The 26,178-nt window shown below is 36.9% G+C and overlaps 2 protein-coding genes across 4 annotated transcripts in view; one reads left to right on the top strand and one right to left on the bottom strand.

Annotated features, from left to right (window-relative positions):
- The window catches only part of LOC117332647 (nucleoporin 88-like), a 69,805-nt gene extending 55,109 nt beyond the window's left edge, over positions 1–14,696 (bottom strand). The window contains exons 1-5 of the mRNA XM_033891637.1: positions 14,440–14,696; positions 9,193–9,362; positions 8,689–8,814; positions 5,653–5,934; positions 1,280–1,460 (exon numbers count right to left, since the gene is read on the bottom strand). Coding sequence (XP_033747528.1) covers positions 1,280–1,460; positions 5,653–5,934; positions 8,689–8,814; positions 9,193–9,362; positions 14,440–14,673 — 993 coding nt within the window. The 5' untranslated portion in view covers positions 14,674–14,696. The remainder of the gene's footprint in view (positions 1–1,279; positions 1,461–5,652; positions 5,935–8,688; positions 8,815–9,192; positions 9,363–14,439) is intronic.
- A 95-nt stretch (positions 14,697–14,791) lies between these two features.
- The window catches only part of LOC117332646 (homeobox protein cut-like 1), a 107,503-nt gene continuing 96,116 nt past the window's right edge, over positions 14,792–26,178 (top strand). The window contains exon 1 of one of the 3 annotated variants that reach the window (XM_033891631.1): positions 14,792–14,984. In XM_033891631.1, the coding sequence (XP_033747522.1) occupies positions 14,922–14,984 (63 nt within the window). In that variant the 5' untranslated portion in view covers positions 14,792–14,921. The remainder of the gene's footprint in view (positions 14,985–26,178) is intronic. The other 2 variants (XM_033891632.1, XM_033891634.1) reach the window with 2 other exon arrangements.

The raw sequence follows: 26,178 nt of genomic DNA, 5'->3' as shown, positions 1-26,178 counted from the left end.
CAACAGCCCTGACTGTGGTAATATTTACCAGAGATTCTGGTGTAGAGAGGGCCGGACCATAAGTTCAGACGGTGTTAATACATAACTGAGATTCTGGTGTAGAGAGGGCCGGACCCACAGTTCACACTGTGGTAATATTTACCGGAGATTCTGGTGTAGAGAGGGCCGGACAAACAGTCCTGACGGTGGTAATATTTACCAGAGATTCTGGTGTAGAGAGGGCCGGACCCACAGTTCAGACTGTGGTAATATTTACTGGAGATACTGGTGTAGAGAGGGCCGGACCAACAGTTCAGACTGTGGTAATATTTACCGGAGATTCTGGTGTAGAGAGGGCCGGACCAACAGTTCAGACTGTGGTAATATTTACCGGAGATTCTGGTGTAGAGAGGGCCGGACCAACAGTCCTGACTGTGGTAATATTTACCGGAGATACTGGTGTAGAGAGGGCCGGACCCACAGTTCTGACTGTGGTAATATTTACCGGAGATTCTGGTGTAGAGAGGGCCGGACCAACAGTTCCGACTGGTATTATTTACCTGAGATTCTGGTGTAGAGAGGGCCAGACCAACAGTTCCGACTGTGGTAATATTTACCGGAGATACTGGTGTAGAGAGGGCCGGACCCACAGTTCCGACTGTGGTAATATTTACCGGAGATTACGGTGTAGAGAGGGCCGGACCAACAGTTCCGACGGTGGTAATATTTACCAGAGATTCTGGTGTAGAGAGGGCCGGACCCACAGTTCCGACTGTGGTAATATTTACAGGAGATTCTGGTGTAGAGAGGGCCGGACCATAAGTTCAGACGGTGGTAATATTTACCAGAGACTCTGGTGTAGAGAGGGCTGGACCAAAAGTATACGGTGGTAATATTTACCGGAGATTCTGGTGTAAAGAGGGCCGGACCAACAGTTCCGACTGCGGTAATATTTACCGGAGATTCTGGTGTAGAGAGGGCCGGACCAACAGTTCCGACTGTGGTAATATTTACCGGAGATTCTGGTGTAGAGAGGGCCGGACCAACAGTTCCGACAGTGGTAATATTTACCGGAGATTACGGTGTAGAGAGGGCCGGACCAACAGTTCCGACTGTGGTAATATTTACCGGAGATTCTGGTGTAGAGAGGGCCGGACCATAAGTTCAGATGGTGGTAATACATAACTGAGATTCTGGTGTAGAGAGGGCCGAACCAACAGTCCCGACTGTGGTAATATTTATCCGGAGATTCTGGTGTAGAGAGGGCCGGACCAACAGTTCCGACTGTGGTAATATTTACCTGAGATTCCGGTGAACTGGAGGGCAGGACAACACAGTGGTGGAGTTTGCCCTCACATGTTGCGATGACCAGCACAGTCGGAGCCTCGCCCAAACAGCACACGGAGCAGGCGTCCACACCGTAGTTGTCTTCAGCTGGAGGGTGCATCAGAAGAGGCCCCTGGGGTGCAAGCTTCACTGGGCTGTAAAGAATATTCTCCTGTCATTATGTTGTTACTATGGTAAACAACTTGTCTCTTAGGACCAGGTGGTCCCTATTTACAGATAACACGAAAGATAAATTTGATACAAAGTTAGCACTCTTTAAATATAGCTGATTTTCAACATAGAAGAAATGAACTTCTTCATTTGATATCTTGTATATCTGGAATAAAACAAAGTCTGGGGAATACTTTAAGCTTTGATGCACTCAAATCTTAGGGCACAACCAAATTAAATCATATCAACAGAATGGTGAATTACCTCACCAACAATGATTGCCATAGGAACCATCACAGGTAAACCACAATTAGCATTTGCATTCATCAAAATTGTCTAATTGAGTAAGTTACACACATACATTATCTTAAATGATCTAATTTTCAAATCCCTAAGTTTAAACAGAAATCTACCTGCAAACGAAGACAAAGGAACGATTATGTGATTTTTCTGTAGTCATGGTGACCTTTTTCGACCCTGACCTTTAATGCTAGTTGCACAATAATGGGAGCCAACCAGTTGTGCTATAATCAATAGATTGACAGATGTAAGAAAGATATGATGTCACAAAGTATTACAACATTTAAAGAATCTTTTACCAGCTTAAGTTTTCCATCAAGATTTGAGACCAGGATCTAACCTAATAAACCTGAAACTGATGAGGTAAACGACAGACAGTAGACTGTCACCAACCACTCTGTAGCAAACATGATACACACATCACCAACTCTTCCATATCTGACGAACTGACATCTGGGAACAGACCGTCACTAACCCTCCTGTATCTGATACTGTGACAGTCACTAACCCTCCTGTATCTGATACTGTGACCGTCACTAACCCTCCTGTATCTGATACTGTGACAGTCACTAACCCTCCTGTATCTGATACTGTGACAGTCACTAACCCTCCTGTATCTGATACTGTAACAGACCGTCACTAACCCTCCTGTATCTGATACTGTGACCGTCACTAACCCTCCTGTATCTGATACTGTGACAGTCACTAACCCTCCTGTATCTGATACTGTGACAGTCACTAACCCTCCTGTATCTGATACTGTAACAGACAGTCACTAACCCTCCTGTATCTGATACTGTAACAGACTGTCACTAACCCTCCTGTATCTGATACTGTAACATACAGTCACTAACCCTCCTGTATCTGATACTGTGACAGACCATCACTAACCCTCCTGTATCTGATACTGTAACATACAGTCACTAACCCTCCTGTATCTGATACTGTGACAGTCACTAACCCTCCTGTATCTGATACTGTGACAGTCACTAACCCTCCTGTATCTGATACTGTAACAGACCGTCACTAACCCTCCTGTATCTGATACTGTAACAGACCGTCACTAACCCTCCTGTATCTGATACTGTAACATACAGTCACTAACCCTCCTGTATCTGATACTGTAACAGACTGTCACTAACCCTCCTGTATCTGATACTGTAACAGACCGTCACTAACCCTCCTGTATCTGATACTGTAACATACCGTCACTAACCCTCCTGTATCTGATACTGTAACAGACGGTCACTAACCCTCCTGTATCTGATACTGTGACAGACCGTCACTAACCCTCCTGTATCTGATACTGTAACATACCGTCACTAACCCTCCTGTATCTGATACTGTAACATACCGTCACTAACCCTCCTGTATCTGATACTGTGACAGACAGTCACTAACCCTCCTGTATCTGATACTGTAACAGACCGTCACTAACCCTCCTATATCTGATACTGTAACAGACCGTCACTAACCCTCCTGTATCTGATATTGTGACAGACCGTCACTAACCCTCCTGTATCTGATACTGTGACAGACCGTCACTAACCCTCCTGTATCTGATACTGTAACATACAGTCACTAACCCTCCTGTATCTGATACTGTAACAGACCGTCACTAACCCTCCTGTATCTGATACTGTGACAGTCACTAACCCTCCTGTATCTGATACTGTAACAGACAGTCACTAACCCTCCTGTATCTGATACTGTGACAGTCACTAACCCTCCTGTATCTGATACTGTGACAGTCACTAACCCTCCTGTATCTGATACTGTGACAGTAACTAACCCTCCTGTATCTGATACTGTAACAGACAGTCACTAACCCTCCTGTATCTGATACTTTGACAGTCACTAACCCTCCTGTATCTGATACTGTAACATACAGTCACTTACCCTCCTGTATCTGATACTGTGACAGTCACTAACCCTCCTGTATCTGATACTGTAACAGACAGTCACTAACCCTCCTGTATCTGATACTGTAACAGTCACTAACCCTCCTGTATCTGATACTGTAACAGACCGTCACTAACCCTCCTGTATCTGATACTGTGACAGACCGTCACTAACCCTCCTGTATCTGATACTGTAACAGTCACTAACCCTCCTGTATCTGATACTGTGACAGTCACTAACCCTCCTGTATCTGATACTGTGACAGACAGTCACTAACCCTCCTGTATCAGATACTGTAACATACAGTCACTAACCCTCCTGTATCTGATACTGTAACATACAGTCACTAACCCTCCTGTATCTGATACTGTAACAGACCGTCACTAACCCTCCTGTATCTGATACTGTAACAGACCGTCACTAACCCTCCTGTATCTGATACTGTGACAGTCACTAACCCTCCTGTATCTGATACTGTAACAGACAGTCACTAACCCTCCTGTATCTGATACTGTGACAGACCGTCACTAACCCTCCTGTATCTGATACTGTAACAGTCACTAACCCTCCTGTATCTGATACTGTAACATACAGTCACTAACCCTCCTGTATCTGATACTGTGACAGTCACTAACCCTCCTGTATCTGATACTGTAACAGACAGTCACTAACCCTCCTGTATCTGATACTGTGACAGACCGTCACTAACCCTCCTGTATCTGATACTGTAACAGTCACTAACCCTCCTGTATCTGATACTGTGACAGTCACTTACCCTCCTGTATCTGATACTGTAACAGTCACTAACCCTCCTGTATCTGATACTGTGACAGTCACTAACCCTCCTGTATCTGATACTGTAACATACAGTCACTAACCCTCCTGTATCTGATACTGTGACAGTCACTAACCCTCCTGTATCTGATACTGTAACAGACTGTCACTAACCCTCCTGTATCTGATACTGTAACAGACTGTCACTAACCCTCCTGTATCTGATACTGTGACAGACCGTCACTAACCCTCCTGTATCTGATACTGTAACAGTCACTAACCCTCCTGTATCTGATACTGTGACAGTCACTAACCCTCCTGTATCTGATACTGTAACAGTCACTAACCCTCCTGTATCTGATACTGTGACAGTCACTAACCCTCCTATATCTGATACTGTAACAGACCGTCACTAACCCTCCTGTATCTGATACTGTAACAGACCGTCACTAACCCTCCTGTATCTGATACTGTAACAGACCGTCACTAACCCTCCTGTATCTGATACTGTAACAGACAGTCACTAACCCTCCTGTATCTGATACTGTAACAGACAGTCACTAACCCTCCTGTATCTGATACTGTAACAGACCGTCACTAACCCTCCTGTATCTGATATTGTGACAGACCGTCACTAACCCTCCTGTATCTGATACTGTAACAGACAGTCACTAACCCTCCTGTATCTGATACTGTAACAGACAGTCACTAACCCTCCTGTATCTGATACTGTAACAGACCGTCACTAACCCTCCTGTATCTGATATTGTGACAGACCGTCACTAACCCTCCTGTATCTGATACTGTAACAGACCGTCACTAACACTCCTGTATCTGATACTGTAACAGACCGTCACTAACCCTCCTGTATCTGATATTGTGACAGACCGTCACTAACCCTCCTGTATCTGATACTGTAACAGACCGTCACTAACCCTCCTGTATCTGATACTGTGACAGTCACTAACCCTACTGTATCTGATACTGTGACAGACCGTCACTAACCCTCCTGTATCTGATACTGTAACAGACCGTCACTAACCCTCCTGTATCTGATACTGTTACAGACCGTCACTAACCCTCCTGTATCTGATACTGTAACAGACCGTCACTAACCCTCCTGTATCTGATGCTGTAACAGACCGTCACTAACCCTCCTGTATCTGATACTATGACAGACCATCACCCACACTTCTGTACCTGCTGCTGTGCAAGTCTGTGTAGGCCACCAGCATGTCCCCGTTGCCCTTGACAACATAGGCAGGCCACACCGTGATGCCGTCCGTCTGTGAGGACTGGGATGACTGAGAGAGGGAAACCCGCCGACTCAGCTGTATTGGAGGACCAAAATCAAATCCCATGCTTTTCTCCCCTAAGGCTGTCGCAACAGAAATACAACTTGTTGACTGGCTCGGTTCATGTCCGCTGCTGTCGAGATGTATCACTTGTGTTGGCACATCAGGGAACTGTATGTTGTAGACACTGAAACACATCAACGCGGAAATCATCAGAGGCTTTCAATTAATATCAACAGGGGTCAGATTTCAACAAAAGTAAAATCGGATACAATCCATTCACTTTTATAACAACACCTTGTTGGCTCCCCTTCCTTAACATTCCTACCAATTTTAAGCTCTATATATGGTACCATTAGAACTGGAAAAAAAAGTTGAAAATGTGATTTTCAAGATGGCAGCCATGGTTGCCATCTTGGATTTATGACTGACCCAAAAAATTACAAAACTTGGTCAAGACCATTTCAGGACCATTTCAGTTAAAGCTCAGTCCCACTGGTGGAACTAAGAAGAAGTTTGAAATGTGAAAAGTTTACTCAAGGCAGAATGCGGACAGCACACGACGATGAACGAAGCACAATGTCTATAGGTCATCATGACCCTTGAGGTCAGATGACCTAATAACCTGGCTTACCGGCTGCTCTGACTCTAATCCGGATTAATGTCGTGACTGTCTAATCCGGATTAATGTCTTGACTTTCTAATCCAGATCGTGTCAATTCTGGAAACAGGTGTACATGATGTTAATTAAGACTAATGAGGTCATCTTATTTAATAAGAGTCTCTGGTTTTAACAGCAATAAACACACCGGTAGATATGGGCATTATTTTAATTAAAACCTACAAACATACTTCATTGTCATGAAAATTTCTTTTATTTCTATTTCATTCTGCAACCAACTGACGGAAATCAAGTACGTTCAGTGAACATTATGGTGGGAAAAAATTCCAGCAAAGCCAGATCTAGATCTTGGGTCCAAATTTGGGAACCACCCTCTTAAATATGGAGGATTTGTACAAAATGTATCACATCTTTCTTAACACTTTTTGACTAATTAATTTCCTTGACACAAGATACAATGGTTTATTATAAGTCAGAATAATCAGTACAGTTTCCCATAAAATCAGTCACATTATGGGATGTATTCTCCAGTTAAAGTCCACTTTTAAACTGCAAATATCACTCAACTTGATAGATAATTAATTGTACCTAAAACCATTCTGGACAATTAATAGATAGATCTTTCATGAAATTATGAAAACCCCAGTTTTCACAACTTAAAAAAGAGACAATTCCTCTACAATCTATTAATTTTGGAGGAAATCGCACAAGAAATGCAGAAATTGTCCAGGAAATGTAACGAGTAATGTCTGCTATCATCATGAATTATTCATGAGCGGTTAATTATTACACTAAATAATGTCAAAACAAAGCAGGTTTAATTATGATAGACGTAATTAAAACAAGTAGGACATGCCTTATCAGAGGCCACGTCAACTATATATAGAAAAAAGCTCCAAGATGACCAATCATACAAAAATGTTGAAAATTTAAAATTAAATGATTTTCCTGCTTTGGAAATTCTTAAAGAAATGTTATCAGTTTTTGTCAATTGTAACATTCATTGGGTCTTTGGAACAATTCTTAATGACATCCCTCAGACAACATTTATTTATTTTATGTACATATATTGTTGATATGGATATAGAGGCTTCCAGCCTGCATCTATTAATTATCCTAATAAATCCTAATAAATACTTGACAGATTTTTGTCAATTTTCACATCTAAATTACCAATGATATATTCTATACATTGCATTTTTGGAGTCATCAGAAACCAAGATGACTGACAATCAACCATCTTAGATTTTTTTGGTTTTAATCAGCGCTATTTTTCATAGGATACAGTCAGACCTTTGTTACCTACCTGAGTATAGTCAAACCTTTGTTACCTACCTGAGTATAGTCAGACCTTTGTTACCTACCTGAGTATAGTCACACCTTTGTTACCTACCTGAGTATAGTCAGACCTTTGTTACCTACCTGAGTATAGTCACACCTTTGTTACCTACCTGAGTATAGTCACACCTTTGTTACCTACCTGAGTATAGTCAGACCTTTGTTACCTACCTGAGTATAGTCAGACCTTAGTTACCTACCTGAGTATAGTCAGACCTTCATTACCTACCTGAGTATAGTCACACCTTTGTTACCTACCTGAGTATAGTCAGACCTTTGTTACCTACCTGAGTATAGTCAGACCTTTGTTACCTACCTGAGTATAGTCAGACCTTTGTTACCTACCTGAGTATAGTCAGACCTGTTACCTACCTGAGTATAGTCAGACCTTTGTTACCTACCTGAGTATAGTCAGACCTTTGTTACCTACCTGAGTATAGTCAGACCTTTGTTACCTACTTGAGTATAGTCAGACCTTCATTACCTACCTGAGTATAGTCAGACCTTAGTTACCTACCTGAGTATAGTCAGACCTTTGTTACCTACCTGAGTATAGTCAGACCTTTGTTACCTACCTGAGTATAGTCAGACCTTTGTTACCTACCTGAGTATAGTCACACCTTTGTTACCTACCTGAGTATAGTCAGACCTTCGTTACCTACCTGAGTATAGTCAGACCTTTGTTACCTACCTGAGTATAGTCAGACCTTTGTTACCTACCTGAGTATAGTCAGACCTTTGTTACCTACCTGAGTATAGTCAGACCTTTGTTACCTACCTGAGTATAGTCAGACCTTTGTTACCTACCTGAGTATAGTCAGACCTTTGTTACCTACCTGAGTATAGTCAGACCTTTGTTACCTACCTGAGTATAGTCAGACCTTCATTACCTACCTGAGTATAGTCAGACCTTTGTTACCTACCTGAGTATAGTCAGACCTTTGTTACCTACCTGAGTACAGTCAGACCTTCGTTACCTACCTGAGTATACCATTAGAGGTGAGGAAGGTCAAGTGAGTATCGGTCGTACTCCCTGGATGCCATAACACTTGTTGAAGCCCTGCCTCCTTGTGACTCGCAAAGAAATGACTGGCGATACTAATGGACCTGAAATATAGTCAAAATGGATTGTCAGCAGTGTTTCCCCTGTGTAACTTGGGGAAACCTAATTGACCAAATTAGGAAAATCATGCATGCAAAATACGTTATGACACATAACGAAGCTGGCCCTTTACTGTCCTTTTTTAATATATTTTCTGTAATATTTGCCATTAAGTTTTTCTTTTTAAGATTTTTTGTATTATGGACACAATTGGGAATTTTGAATTTCTTTTCGGAAAAATAAGGCGAACATGTATTGGGAATGGGGTCATTTTGCACAAACCTTTAAACAGGCAGGAAACACACTGCTTAGATAATAACAGAACAGCATAGATAACAAATATATAAACAGTTCCCTGGTATAACTTCCCTCGTTTTACTTACTTGCAGGTTATGGAGGGTTTGCCCCCTTCCAGCTCGGCGTACCGCCCCCAGCGTTTTGGCAGTTCGAGAACTGTGATTCCACCTTGTCCCCATAAGGCCACCAAACTACCACTGGAGTTAAAGGTCAAGAATTCAACTTCGAACCGTGGGGCATTGGAACACAGAAGGATCTGAGAAAAAATAAAGTAACACACACAAATTAATCTGATCCAAAACTACACTAGACACCATGTGATTTATTCTCACTCTGATCTGGGGAAACATGTACATCATTGATTAATAATTTGACATCAAATTGAAAATCTTTGACCATCCAAATTTCTGAGAAAATTACTGTAAGTGGTACTGAAGATCAGGTTTGCAGAAATCTTAATATAACACAGACAACTATAATATTTTGTCTGGCCAACAAAAACAATTCTTTTATCAGGCTTTGTTTTTACTAGTTTCAGCCTTTATTATAATAAGGATGTGTCCTTTTTGGCTCATTTTGGGAAGTAAATTGGTGGAAATTTTCAGAATTAAGTAAACAGCAAATTTGGGAATTAACTTTACATCTGAAATGACTTCATGCTTCAAAAAGCCCTGATTACATGATAAGTCCTAAAAAAATAATACCGTATTTGCGGCCATTAGCGCCATGCCCCCTTTTTAGTGCCTTTCGATTCCCCTATCTGGGGGAAAAATTGGAGTTATATAAATGCTCCTCCTTATCATGAAAAAAATTCAAAACAAGTCATATAATTTATATTTTATATATAGAGACTAAGGTTTGGTGATCAATTAAGCTAGACTGGTGGTAAATCTTAAATATCTGGTCAAAAATGCATCAAACTTTTTTCTTACCGACTTTTTAGACATTATATCCAAAACATAAATTTACTTACATTAATTACGGTATATGTGTTTCCACTATAACATGCCAGAAAAGAATAGTCAAGGTACCGGTAGGTAGAGAATTTAAAAAATATATATGTATATTCTAAAATTAAACTTTGGGGTGGAAACAAAAATATAGGGTCAGTATATATCGGGTTAGTAGAAACATATGTATTTTTTTAGGCCTAAGATACATGGTTACTTGGCAACAACCAAAGTCCCCAAATCATGTCATGGTTATGTCTACTTGCATTGACAACCATGTGCCCCACGAAATCTTTGCGTCACATTTTTGCTAACACTTCGTATCACTGAGGAGCAGGAATGATCACAGTTTGTTGAACATCAATAACTAAACATTGATTCATGAGCCACAGAAAACATACATGTACACTTTACTTATATTGAGATATACATGTATATATATATACCTAACGTACAATGATCACCGAGCCATAATCAATGACTCCAGGATACAAAACCTCACAAGCAATACACTGCACCAGGTGCATCATGGGTAGCAACTGAGCAAGTATCTGGTACAAAACACCATATATCCCTGGTAACGTTTTATAATTATATAATTGTTCCTTAGCTAAAGAAACTCCCTACCTTTTAAATTTTCCACAAGAATATATTATTAGATTTAAAGAAAAAATCTTAACTAAGGAACTTTACTTCAAAATCTGTAATGCTTTCAAATGGAAATTTTTAAGCTATGAATTTCCTTAAGTTAAATTTAAAAGGAGTAATGATAAAACTAGGGCCTTCCTGGTACACATCATGATATTTCTGCCAGGTAATTGCAAAAAGACCAGTCATGTTCATTTTTGTGATAAAATACCAGAATTTTTTTGATATCAGTGTTATTTTTTGTAATTTCCTTATTTTACAAGGACCTGTGCCTTTTCAATTAGGGAAAATCATTGGTATTTCTGCTAATTTGGGAAACCTTTTCAACAGATCTATTTTATATTTAATTTCTTCATAAAAACTGATCATGTACAGGGACACACATACAATATCTGAACATCAAATTTGGAAAATACAACAAAATTAGTCCAGCAAAGGCCGGCTCTGTACACCAAATAAAATTATTCTGATGGCCTTAGGTAAAACCAGTAAAAAATCTAACTTTCGTAGATCGTGGGTTCGAGGCCCGGTCAGGGCGCACGAGTTATAAAGTTGTCTTCCTTCATCAATTTTGTTACTATGATATATATATCAAATATTTAGCACAAAGTATCATATGCACTATGTGTTGGTGATCCGAAGATAAAGATTTGAATTTCCTGTTGTAGTTGTACGCGATGAATATTAATAAATATATATGTAGATCTATATATACACACAATAGAAAAATCCAAAGCCTCAAAAAAACACATCATACTATACCCCATGTTCCTTTTGACAAATCAAAACCTTATAATAACATATCTAGACTGTACTAACTTCAAATTTGAAAATATAATTAATACATTTAGAATTATTACTGATTATCCTTTAGGTAAAATTTTACTGGGAGTCTGAATCCAAAATAAGGAAGGAAGTTTTGGTAATGCAATTTTTATTTAAATATGATTCTATCATGTGTTATATGCTAGTGAACAATCTTTGGAATGGTTCTGGAAAAGATTGAAGATTGAAGCTCCAAATTATCTCCCTTTGCCCATTGTTCAGTGAGACCCCCTCAGGCTATGAATGAGCCCAGGTAAAGTTATATATATATTATATAAATGTTATCCGTATACAAAGTAACATTTAATTAATATTGAAAACAAGAACCAACAGGTTTTATAAAAGGCAGATGGGACAAATCAAAAAAGAAAAACAATGGAAAAGAATTAAAGTGAAATAATGCAAGTCTGATAATTAATGAAATATTATATTCTGATTTAATTATATTAAACTGATTACAGATTTCTGTAAAATTAGAGTCATTTATTTGTCAAAGAAAAGACTGATCGAGTGATTGTTATACCGCATTCAATGATTGTATATACGATAAATTAATGAACACTATATCATGTCCATTGACAGATTTTGAAACCCTCCAGCAAATGGCCGAAATGTTCATGTTAACTATTTTCTCTTACATTTCCACGAGTTCAGTAGAAGAGTACATACAGGATATATAATGACATCAGGGGAAATAACCAAGCTAAGGAGAATAACACCATCGAATATACCTGATTATTCCTATTATTTCTATTACGACATACTGATGAATAATACGCCTCTGCCAGATCCATTTGGCATACAAGACTGTAAAAAATTAAATAACACCATGGAATCACTGAAACAAATCGTCTCTCTGAATCCGATGCCAGCGTATCGTTAAAGCTGTCATTAACAAGTAAAGCATCTGATGGTGAAAGTGATGATACATATGGGAAATAGCCAGTCACATTGGTTTGGTAGCTAATTACCGTGCATTATAACATTTCGAGACGGGTTCCAAATGGTGCCTGACAAAAAATATGTTCAATTTACAGTAGGTATGTCTGATCATTAAAAGTTTTGTGTGCAGATAATTAGATATTTTCTCCTCAACCGAAAATAATGTGTGGCATGTATATACATGAAAAAGATTATTAGTGTAATATTGGTATTTTTAAAGTTTTTTAAGTCATTTTAATTAATATACATAATCATTATACATAGCTGGCAGCATATAGGGTGGCCATAAATATGGACCAATGATCTAAAATAATTGAAAATTAATCAAAAAAAAAAAAAAAAGAAAGAAAGAAAAGGATCATAGACTGATAATTTTGGAAAGGCAATTAATCATATATTTCTTGAAGGGTTCATAAATTATCAGCTTTTGCAAATTTTTGTAATGTCACTTATGAGGAGGTAGTTGGTCTGATATTTTAGCAATATATTCATTGGTTTACAAGTGATTAAGGAGATTAAAACAGATTAACAACCTTTAAATGCTTTGTGTTCAGTATTAGAAATATTGATAATAAAGGCTAAGATACGTAATAAATGTACTTAAGTAAAAGAAATTTCTACCAAAGGGCATTTCTATGCTAAATTTAGAAAATGATTATAATTGATAACTGATTTTCCGATTATTGTTTCTAAAAGTTAAGAACCGATTCCAAACTATTTTCATTGTTTGGTGATTTTGTTGGAGTACTTTGGCAAGTTTTTACAATATATTGAAAGTATATAGGCAAAGTAATTCTGTCGTCTTCAAGCTTTGGACTAGGGTGAATTTCTCTTTAGCTTGATCAATACAGCAACGGACTGGCAAGTGGAGTGTTGCAGGTTTGACACCTGGTGAAGACACACATCTTGCTTTCCTGTTATATTTGATGTTGCTGTCAACCTATTAGCAGCTTTGTTAGTGTTTGAAGCTGGGTTGGTATGTTCATATACAGGGGCAAAAATATTTGAAAGGTGGAACAAAAGCTGTAGGTTAGATTTAATTAATTGCATATATTTAGTGTACATGTGATACTGTCACAAGGCCTAGGGTGCAGAGATTATTTTGGGTTACCAAATGGATGGGTCATTTTCTACCAAATGGATGGGTCATTTTCTACCAAATGGATGGGTCATTTTCAAGAAAAAGAACTATATCTATAATATAATTTAGGGGACATTTATATAAATCTAAAGGATTTTTCTGAATCGTGTAGTTCATTCAGGGAAATTGGGGGCTAATGATCCCATGGCCCCCTCCAAAATGATCACTGAGGGTGGATTTCCCTTTAACTCGATTGGTAAAGCAGCGAAATGTTGGTCGTGAGTTTGATTTCATTTGTTTGGAGGCATGTGCATGCACTACCTGATTTCCCGTCAAACATCATTCATTCCGGTCAAACATCATTCTTTAGTCCAGTTAATGTTTGGGGTAACCGATACGTTTTTGAAAGATCAAAATTTCCTGAGTATTTATATATGACGCTAATGAAAAGGTCAAGGATATTATATAAATTATTATTCAATGCTTAAGGGATCAAACTTAGAGACCTCTGGCATGGTGTATTATACATGTTAACATCGCTCTACTGAATGATCTAAAGATGACCTGAATCAGCAGCAGCTGGTATTTTAGCAGAGTTAAAATGCCATGTTTCACAAAACATGTTTGTCTCTGGCATCCGTTTGTTTGATATAGGCCTAGTCTCAGTAGATTCATTACAACATGGTCACATGACAATCAGGCTGCTACTGTAAGACTGAATTAGTTTCGATCAACTTTCATTTTCCCTTGCTGTATTGTAGTGATGGTTTTGACAGTCATGCCGGTCGGAGACTGCTGGATTCCGTTACAAAAAGCCTGGATTTATCAGCTTATTGTGTGAGCGAGTCTGTGCTATGATATAAATTTCATGACTGTAGAGTCAATACCTGCGCCTGGTTCCTCTCTCGATCCGCACACTCGGGCAGAAGATTCTTGAGATTATAGAAGATTAGGTGGGATGCAAAACTGTCCCAAACGTATAGATCTCCACCCTGGATAGCAGTGAGACCTTTTGATGTACTACAGCGCTTCTGTCCCGAATCTTTAGCATTATTTTCACGCAATTGTTTACAAAACGACTGATCATTCAAACATGTGCGCCAATTGTCAACACCCGCCATCTTGAAACGTAGCCTCTAAAGACAAACAGACAGATAACTTGATTCTGTCGCTGTGGTGCTTTTCTGTGTTATGCGGTAGTTTTCTACACTCTCTGGAGCCCTATGTTTACTTCTGTTTATTTAACTTATATTTACGAAGCTCACCAAAGAGAATGAGCCTTAATGGTAATTAATACACTGGTTTGGAGAGTATCTTCGATTTCGGCCAGTCATGTGATCAATCGATCGGGGCTATAATCCCGTTCAAGATGGCTGCGGGAGTGCAGTCGATGTGTCAGTATTGGAAAGAATTCGATCTACAAGAACTGCAGGTAACTTTGATTTTTCTTTAATTTGTTGCTATTGTCTTGTCATAACAAACACAGAAAATACATTAGAGACGCTAGAAAGACATGTTTTGTCTCAGATCTGAAGTTGTGCGCTACTTTATCCAAGTTTCTACTCGTACTCGTAACCTACTGACTATTGAATAGTGTATTACGGCTATCAGCGATAGATCAATATGGCGGAGTGATCAAGCTTTGCAGCTGAAGCAGACTTTCTTTTGTCTCCATAAAACTCGTAATGAAATAAATCGATTTATTTCGTAAACAATACCGAAGTGTGAAAGTTAGAAAAGTTTTGAGTTGACGAGCGTGTATTCAGCTGACAACATCGGAACATGTTGAAGTCAGACAATATATATTGGTGATGAGGATGGCTGCTCTGTGTGGAATTAATCGGGCGCGAAGCGAGCTAGGGCCAAACTTAGTCTGCCTATGGGTACATACAGAGATTAGGTCGAGTCATGTCATTTACTGGCAGTGAAACGAGGCCACGATTTGTTTGGGTTTTAGGACCTTTAAATAATATGTAAACAGGGGGAAGGACTACAGAGGGTGAAACTTTGTTGTGTATTGAACACAGCACATGTGCGACTTTGTTGATATGGTCTTTGTCGGTTTGTGGCGATGTAGTGTACTAGTGTGAGTCTGATTGACATGTACTTTGTGTTGTTTTAAAGACAGTTGTACAAATGGCTGTCATTATTTCCTAGGGCTTTGTAAAGGAACACTTTATGTATGAAATATCATCCGTCTCAGATTTTCCTAGACTCCCAAATAAAATCTGTGTGTATCATATCCAATAGTTTTAAAGAGAAAACACTTTTTTTTTCTTTAAAACTATTATTAATTGGTAAATTTTATTTTTAAATTTTTCATATAAAAAGAACAATTTGAAAAAGGGATTAATTGGAAAAAGGGATGTAAATCATTGGTTAAAAATCAGATGGTACAAAAACAAAAAAGGAGAGAATATAATCTGTCCTTCATTTAAAAGTGGTTAATTATGTTATTAATTAGATGTGTACTTTAACATAATCCTTTAGTGATCAAATTTGTGTTAATGATTTTTCAGAAAGTTCTCTACCCATAACAAATTCTCATACACTTTAAATTTTGATACCCATACAAAATTCTTACACACTTTGATGAGCAAATTCACCAGGATTAATAAATCCAATTTAGCTTCAAAATTGTTCTCGGTTGAGTTTTGATAATAAATTGTACTGATGCGATAATTAAACTCATCATTTTTTCATAGCTTGAGAATTGTTCTGTGTTTGGTTATAACATAACAGGGACTCTGTAGGACAGATATGGGCAGGACAAATGACTGGAGATGAGATGACTGCGGAAATATATATAATGTGTGTGTTCTATCTTACACAAAATACATACCGTACCGGCATCATAGGAGGATGTCGCTACGCAGACATGCTCACATGCAAAAATCAATATTTTCTTTTTATGACAATGCTGCTATTGATTTTATTTCTCTTTTGAAATGTCTTTCTCTTTCCCATTAATCATGATCTAAATTTGTTAGGAGAGCAAATTGGGTTACCATTATTGATTGGGAGGGTATTGATCCAACACCATGTCATGAGGGGCCACAATTTCAAATTGCATATGAAGAATATATGCTACTGTATTGATCGGAGTACGGAGAAAGATCAGCTCCTGCTAGGTGTAGGCAAATACAGATTTTTCATACATCCATATTGATTTTAATTATTTAAAACTTGATGCTGGTTATTTCATATAGTTGAGCGTGATTCTACACAAATTTGATGTAACAGCATTTATTGATTCATAAAAATCATCCGCCTGAAAATCAATAAGAAGTCTGTATATTTAAGGCCAAAAAAATATGAATGTTTGTTTCCCATTTGATAATTAAGGGTATTTTGAGCCATTAGTAAAAAGATTTCTAATGAAAAAATCTTATTAAATTGGGAAGGCAGTCATGGTGTTAACAATGCTTCCTTGAAAATTGCAGTGGAAAGCTTAGGATTATAGGCATAAAAATGGATGAGAAGATCAGGTCACCAGAAACAAATATTTTTATGCCTGAAGATTTGATGAAATTATTGATACACAATTTCACAAAGATTTTCAGAAATTTAATAAGGTTTAAAACTTGCTGAAATTACTGATACACAAACAATTTCATAGGTAGAGACTTAGGGGTTGATGGAATGAACAGACTAGAAATGTATTGATTTGTAAACAAATGGGAATCAATTTCATAAATGAATAACAATACAATCTGTTTGAATTTTGATATAATCATTTTTCATTTTGTTATCAATTTAAAAGGAATTGATTATATTTACATGCCAAACAAGTGGATTTATTGATTTCAGAAATGAGTTGGTATGGGTTTAATTGCATCAGTTGTCGGTCGATGTACATAATTATTCTGAGCTTTGCACAATTTTGTTAGGATTGGGAGATGTTATTCTATAAACAAAATATTGATTATAGAACATTTTATATATATTGATTCAAATTATTCTGGTGCTAGATATTTTAGGGGCCTGTGTTATAGAAATACACTATTGACAAGAGTTCAAATACATTATCAGCTGACTGTCCTGAATATTAAGTCAATATTAATTCTGGTGAAAAAATATATGCAGTGAGGACAATTTTAGTTGTCAGTAGAAAAGATGACCTTTTGAAAGTTTAACACAAATTTCTTTGTATCTTTTGCTTTTTGTTTGAAATAAGAAGAATATTTAATTTTGAAAAACATTTGTAAGTTTCTTTTTAATTATATTAAAGAATGATTTAATGTTTTAAAAATTCATACATGACATTATTTATAGATTTTACACTGACAAGTGACTTTTGACAAATTCACAATTTTGCAAGGTGTTATGCTTATGGAAAAGTACAATTTGTATTTTCATATATGAGGTAATATATACCAGTCCTTTGAATAAGAAGCTGCGCATCTAAATACTATTCACTCCTGTAAAACTGGAGTCGAACCCAAACCTTTCAGCGCATACACATGGGCTCAATTGTAAACACCTCAAATGTCACCATATATATATCCCAATACTGCTACCGTTTTGTTTTTTTTTAATTTAATTTTTTTTTTTTTTCAAGTTTATAACAATTTAACACTCACACATCTCCATTCAATCAATGAATATTCATTAATTATAAATTTCAGAATTTACAACTACCATTTTGACTGTTGTTTGATAAAAATGTTATTTGCAATTTCTACAGTAGTGCTATTTTTTTTTTACTTGAGTGAACGGTTCTCAGATATTATATGCTGAATATAATATGGCTCGGTAACAATAAGTGTATACTCGTCCTGATGGTGATTATAAGTTATCAGTAATATATTAATAGCATAACAAGGATTGATTTAGATCTGATTGTCAGAAATCAATATGTGTTTTTGTTTGGGCGTCAAGAGCTTTTTGTCTCAGATATTGCATACATATTTATCGGATGCCTAGGTGTTTTCCTAGTTACGATAGTCTATTCTGTCCACCTTTTGAAATATTTGTAAAAATAAACAGCTAAACTTTTTGTCCATATATATGATACTTTCAGAAAATGGACAAAATAAAGCTTTTTAAAGACCCTTGATTTAAATTCGCCTTTTCAAATTCAGGCTATTTTTGAGTGAAGACAATCCATTGTTTAAAAGAGGTGAAGTATTATCATTTTATAGGAAAATCATATCAAAAAGCAATTTTGGTTCGAGGGCTAAATGTATAGTGTTCAATTTCATTGGATAAATTTGGAAAACTTAATTGTTTGTCACAGAAAATGGAAAATGGCTGATATGAGGTCAGAAAACCATGATATGATCAAGTTTAAATGATACATGTCGGAATATGTCAGAATATCAGATTGAGGGTATTTATTGATTATTCTGAAATCATGAGAAATCAATGATCTTTGTGTAAACAACACTGTGGAACGGACTATTGATTTATTGACGAAGGCTATTGGGCTGAGCCAGTCGTGTACTACCATCAGAACCGCACACCCTAGTATTTCCTGTCTGGTTTCTATCAAACAACAACAGCCTGATATATACATATACATAATGGTTTTCTATATCTGTCAAAGATACATGGGATGCTGTTACGAAGAAATATTGCCGATGAACAAATTTATCTCCATTTTGATCTTGCAGTAGCTCTTTTTTTTGAATTAATGGAAAAGAAAGAATTTGACAATATATATATGTGTGTGTATGCCGTTACGTGGTTGTTTTAGTGGATTTTTCTTGCAGGATTTTTTATTCCAAAAATAAAAATCTGCGTTTCATCAAAAGCATTTATAGTATTATTTAAATGGACATTTCACATTGTATCAAACGTATGCATTAGCTCTGGTAGGAGATGGAGATTAGATGGCCGTTCAACTGGATTTGTACGTATCTAAAAACTCGGCTAAAAATGTGAGCAACTTCGACTCTGTACAGTACAGAAGAGATTCTCATCATTGTATAATCACATTTCTGTTTAAACTTCAATAAGAATTTAGCGGGGAAAAAAGTGGTTTTTTGTTCGAAAGAATAAGGCTACGTATCATTTTTAAGTGCACAAGTACAACATTTTTTCTAAATATCGATTATGTCAGTGGATTTGGTCTATATAGCGTCTTTGAATTTTCCTCTCAATCTGTGAAATGTTGGATGGTTTTTGTTTCAGTTGTTTTGTTTGCAAACTTGTTAGGAAATTTACTTTATTTATGGATTCTACTTCAAATTTTTAAACTATTTCATCAGTCAATATCAATTATTGATTATGAATCTGATTTTACCAAACCTTACTCTTGGGTTACATAAAAAGCATTTGTTACAGGGAGGTTAAAGAATTTGTTAAATCTATATCAAATATTTCTATGGCTTTCAAAATTGGACTAAAAATCTAACATTAATGACGTTGACAATGCATTCATGCCTTGATGAACTTTGAAAAGTGTTTACACTGGATTAAAGTTCTTTGAATGAAACAAAAATAAAATAAAGAATACCCCCCAAAAAACTCATAAATTTGGCTATTATGTAAATAGACCAAGTAGGGGAGACAATCCAAGACTTGAGATTTTATTTGTGTATTCAATAACATTATACATATTGAGCTTTTCTCTGGCTTATCTTCCAAGCAGAGCCAAACTTTTTTGAAATCTTCGTAAGAAATCTTATCAACTCCGCAGAAAGTTTTCACCTACGCATATGAATCTTTAAGCTTTATTTTTTGACAAACCATTAATATTGACACTTTATGAAATCAAAGATTTTATCACTGAAATTCGTAAAATGCATTTTGAGCATTAAAGTTGAGATAAGATAATAAGTTGAAGATTATACCAGTAGTTGGCTCCATAGAGAAAAAATATGTAAGTAAACATAGGAAACGGTGAGAAATGCTTATATCAAACAATTTCTGTAATATTTCATAAAACTGTATTACAAAAATTGAGGCGATGAAAAAATTACGGCTTAATTAGCTAATCTAACTATACATCACAATTTAGGGTTTAAATTTTTCAAATGTAACACATTTTAAAATCAGTGTGAACATTTTTTCAGAAGTTTTCAAATTAGAGATTAACTTTAAAAAAAAAATGTTTATGAGAAAGATGTTTAATTAAAAACCTTTGCAAGTTCCAGCTGATGATTTTTAGTCAACCGTCATCAGACAGTCCTGTTTGTCGACCATCCATCAGTCTGTAAACATTCTTGTTATCACTATTTCTTGAAAAGTACTGGAGGGATATTCCTCAAACTACATGTGTAGGTTCCCCTTGGCCTGTAGTTGTGTCAATTCAATTAAGATTTTAATCAGAAAGTCAAAATGGCTGAAAGGTGGCCATATAGTGATTTAAGAATTGAAGTTTTCCTCTTGAAAAGAGCTGGACAGATATTCCTCTATAGATATAACTTGTTTTGTAGGTTCCTCTTGGTATCAATTTGTGCCGATTCAATTTTGATTTTTCATCAGAAAAACAAAATGGCTGACAGGTGGCCATCTTTGATTTAAGAATTGAAGTTTACCTCTTGAAAAGAGCTGGACAGATATTCCTCTATAGATATAATTTGATTTGTAGGTTCCTCTTGGTTTCGATTTGTGCCAGTTCAATTTAGATTTTTCATCAGAAAAACAAAATGGCTGACAGGTGGCCATCTTTGATTTAAGAATTGAAGTTTACCTCTTGAAAAGAGCTGGATGGATATTCCTCTATAGATGTAACTTGATTTGTAGGTTCCTCTTGGTATCGATTTGTGCCAATTCAATTTTGATTTTTGATCAAAAAAGCAAAATGGCTGACATGTGGCCATCTTGGATTTTGAGATTTGAAGTTTGTTATCTATTTCTGGAAAAGTACTCGAGGGTTGTTTCTTACATGTATCTCACTTGTCAGATTGTAAGCAGATTATTAATAAAGAAGGGGAAAGTAGAGAGAAAATCAGTCTGACGTATAACTAATACAGATACAGGTGGGCATCAAGATCCCTCTGGGATCTCTTTTAGGGTTATCAAACATATAATTTAATTTTGCTTGTAACAAGCATTTTCATTGGCTCAAAAAGTTATGTTATCATCTCATAACATAAAAAAATCTGTGACGTCAGCGGAGTAATCGTTGTTCACGGGATTTTGTATTTATCGATGTGTTTTTAAATATCTGGAGCAAAATAAACATGTTAAACTTAATGAAAATGTTTCTTATCATTGTTAATTGAATTATAAGTGTTAACTGTATTTTTTTTTACGTTATTGAGCAATAACACAAAAAACTGGGGTGTACCCTTTTCATAAACCGCTTCGCGGTTTATTCAGAGTACACCCCAGTTTTTTGTGTTATTGCTCAATAATGTAAAAAAAATATTACAGTTAACCCTTAAATAGAATTTGTTAGCATCTTGGTCAGACATAAAGAACATTATTTATATACTTATGAAATTGTCAATTGTGTGCTGATCGAATATCCCAGTGAAGTTCCCTGGTTAGATTACACTGAATTTGTATAGAGTTATGTAACAGTTACACACAAATCATTGTTGTTTTGTTGGACACATTTGATAACAAAGCTATGGAGACTGACTTGGTATCAGTGCTGCAGGCATTGGGGACACCTATATCCTGTTTGGTCCTAGGGAGGGCTGATTAATGTGTTGAAAATTGAAATGGACCTCAAAATAAGGGAATTTATACAGGATAAGACCAACAGAATGGTCTGTGATAGAATTAATACTACATAGTTTGCAGGTTTATGTGTGTGAGATTATACAAGTTTGTGAGAGAGATGATACAAGTTTGTGAGAGAGATGACACAAGTTTGTGAGAGAGAGATGATACAAGTTTGTGAGAGAGAGATGATACAAGTTTGTGAGAGAGAGATGATACAAGTTTGTGAGAGAGAGATTATACAAGTTTGTGAGAGAGAGATGATACAAGTTTGTGAGAGAGAGATGATACAAGTTTGTGAGAGAGAGATGATACAAGTTGGTGAGAGAGATGATACAAGTTGGTGAGAGAGAGATGATACAAGTTTGTGAGAGAGAGAGAGATGATACAAGTCTGTGAGAGAGAGATGATACAAGTCTGTGAGAGAGAGATGATACAAGTCTGTGAGAGAGAGAGATGATACAAGTTTGTGAGAGAGAGATGATACAAGTTTGTGAGAGAGAGATGATACAAGTTTGTGAGAGAGAGACAATACAAGTTTGTGAGAGAGAGATGATACAAGTTTGTGTGAGAGAGATGATACAAGTTTGTGAGAGAGAGATGATACAAGTTTGTGAGAGAGACGATACAAGTTTGTGTGTGAGATGATACAAGTTTGTGAGAGAGAGACAATACAAGTTTGTGAGAGAGAGATGATACAAGTTTGTGTGAGAGAGATGATACAAGTTTGTGAGAGAGAGACAATACAAGTTTGTGAGAGAGAGATGATACAAGTTTGTGAGAGAGATTATACAAGTTTGTGAGAGAGAGATGACACAAGTTTGTGTGAGAGAGATGATACAAGTTTGTGAGAGAGAGACAATACAAGTTTGTGAGAGAGAGATGATACAAGTTTGTGTGAGAGAGATGATACAAGTTTGTGAGAGAGAGATGATACAAGTTTGTGAGAGAGATTATACAAGTTTGTGAGAGAGATTATACAAGTTTGTGAGAGAGAGATGATACAAGTTTGTGAGAGAGATGACACAAGTTTGGGTGAGAGATGATACAAGTTTGTGAGAGAGAGATGATACAAGTTTGTGTGAGAGATGATACAAGTTTGTGTGAGAGATGATACAAGTTTGTGTGAGAGAGATGATACAAGTTTGTGAGAGAGACGATACAAGTTTGTGTGAGAGAGATGATACAAGTCTGTGAGAGAGATTATACAAGTTTGTATGAGAGATGGTACAAGTTTGTGAGAGAGACGATACAAGTTTGTGTGAGAGAGATGATACAAGTCTGTGAGAGAGATTATACAAGTTTGTGTGAGAGAGATGATACAAGTTTGTGAGAGATGATACAAGTCTGTGAGAGAGATGATACAAGTTTGTGTGAGAGATGATACAAGTTTGTGAGAGAGAGATGATACAAGTTTGTGAGAGAGACGATACAAGTTTGTGAGAGAGACGATACAAGTTTGTGTGAGAGAGACGATACAAGTTTGTGAGAGAGACGATACACGTTTGTGAGAGAGAGATGATACAAGTTTGTGAGAGAGAGATTATACAAGTTTGTGAGAGAGATGACACAAGTTTGTGAGAGAGATGATACAAGTTTGTGAGAGAGAGAGATGATACAAGTTTGTGTGAGAGAGATGATACAAGTTTGTGAGAGAGAGATGATACAAGTTTGTGAGAGAGAGACGATACAAGTTTGTGGGAGAGAGATGATACAAGTTTGTGTGTGAGATGATACAAGTTTGTGAGAGAGAGATGATACAAGTTTGTGAGAGAGATGATACAAGTTTGTGAGAGAGATGATACAAGTTTGTGAGAGAGAGAGATGATACAAGTTTGTGAGAGAGAGAGATGATACAAGTTTGTGTGTGAGATGATACAAGTTTGTGTGAGAGATGATACATGTTTGTGTGAGAGAGATGATACAAGTTTGTGAGAGAGAGAGAGACGACACAAGTTTGTGAGAGAGATGACACACGTTTGTGAGAGAGAGATGATACAAGTTTGTGAGAGAGAGATGATACAAGTCTGTGAGAGAGAGATGATACAAGTCTGTGAGAGAGAGATGATACAAGTTTGTGTGAGAGAGATGATACAAGTTTGTGTGAGAGAGATGATACAAGTTTGTGAGAGAGACGATACAAGTTTGTGTGAGGGAGATGATACAAGTTTGTGAGAGAGAGATGATACAAGTTTGTGAGAGAGAGATGACACAAGTTTGTGAGAGAGATGATACAAGTTTGTGAGAGAGAGATGATACAAGTTTGTGAGAGAGATGATACCAGTAAGATAAGATAGACATGAAATCTGTCTGGATTGGTCAGGAAAACAATAATATTCTCCATTGATGTATCCATCATTGAGTCAGGCATGGCAGTGCCTGCCTGTCATGATCAGCCTCCGCAGCTTCAGCATCACACTGCCTTATCTGTGTATATACATTGAGTCAACATTATATACGTATAATTTGGGGCGGGAGAGAGAGCTAGGCCACTCAGCTCCCCAGCAAAAACCTATGTTATAGGTCACAGTGATAACAAACCGAGGACCCAGACCCATTTCCCCTACATTCAATCATTGCGATCAAATTTCTACAGTTGGTATCGGTTATAGAACACTGGAGCACATTCTCACTGATTTGGACCACTACTACAGACAACCGGGGCAGGAGCGACAACCGCTTTGTCTGCAAATTATCAGCTCTTTTTCACAACAATCCGTCTGTTTTTGTTGGATATCAATTTCAGTCAGCGTGGTATAAACAAAGAAACGAGCCCAATCAAGGGGCTAATACTCTCAATCTACATAACAAAAGGCGATATGTTAAAACGTTTATGTGGATCTGATTCGACTTCCTTTTCTCAGCCCTGACATCAGGTCTGTGAGTAAGGCTGATGCTTCGGTGATCTACCATCACATCTCACAACCAACAATAGCAGACTAGGGCTGTAGTATAAAATATCAATGTTTCTGATGACTTCAGACTATAAGGCCGCAGTGTAAAAATAAGATATCAATGCAGGGCATATCCAGTAGACCCTGGAGAGTATGTTTTTGACTCCCCAAATTGAGGTCTGACTCTTGGGTTTGAAGGGACTTGTCTATTTGACATATGTTTTGACCCTTCAAATTTCTCAGAAATAGTGATTTGACTTCTCAAATTGCTAAAAGTCAAGGGTCAACTGGATGCCCTGTCAATGTTTCTGATGACTTCAGACTATAAGGCCGCAGTGTAAAAATAAAATATCAATGTTTCTGATGACTTCAGACTGTAAGGCCGCAGTGTAAAAATAAGATATCAATGTTTCTGATGACTTCAGACTATAAGGCCGCAGTGTAAAAATAAGATATCAATGTTTCTGATGACTTTAGACTGTAAGGCCGCAGTGTAAAAATAAAATATCAATGTTTCTGATGACTTTAGACTATAAGGCCGCAGTGTAAAAATAAGATATCAATGTTTCTGATGACTTCAGACTGTAAGGCCGCAGTGTAAAAATAAAATATCAATGTTTCTGATGACTTTAGACTGTAAGGCCGTAGTGTAAATTATATAAAATATCAATGTTTCTGATGACTTCAGACTTTAAGGCCGTAGTGTAAAAATAAAATATCAATGTTTCTGATGACTCCAGACTGTAAGGCCGTAGTGTAAATTATATAAAATATCAATGTTTTTGACGACTTCAGACTTTAAGTCCGTGTAATAAAGTATCAATGTTTTTGATGAGTGCTGACTAAGGCATTAGGCTATGTTTAAAGCAGTGATAACTCTGGCTCTTAAAACCTATGGGAGATTTTATGAGATTAGCAAAATTCTTATGAGATTTGTCTGTATAAAAAGGTACAATTTTGAATTTTTAATGAGATATTTTTGAAAAACATGGGTAAAAATCCCCAAATCTCTATCCAAAGTGATCCCTGATAAAGATATTATTGTTCCTGATGAACCTGTGTTTCTGATAGGCCATGCCAACTACAACAAAATTTTGTCAATTTTAATAGAGA

This window comes from Pecten maximus, chromosome 8 (assembly GCF_902652985.1).
Source record: "Pecten maximus chromosome 8, xPecMax1.1, whole genome shotgun sequence".
In the NCBI taxonomy this organism is placed as follows: Eukaryota; Metazoa; Mollusca; class Bivalvia; order Pectinida; family Pectinidae; genus Pecten; species Pecten maximus.
Note: the sequence above shows the minus strand (reverse complement) of the source record. Positions and strands in the feature narration are given on the sequence as shown.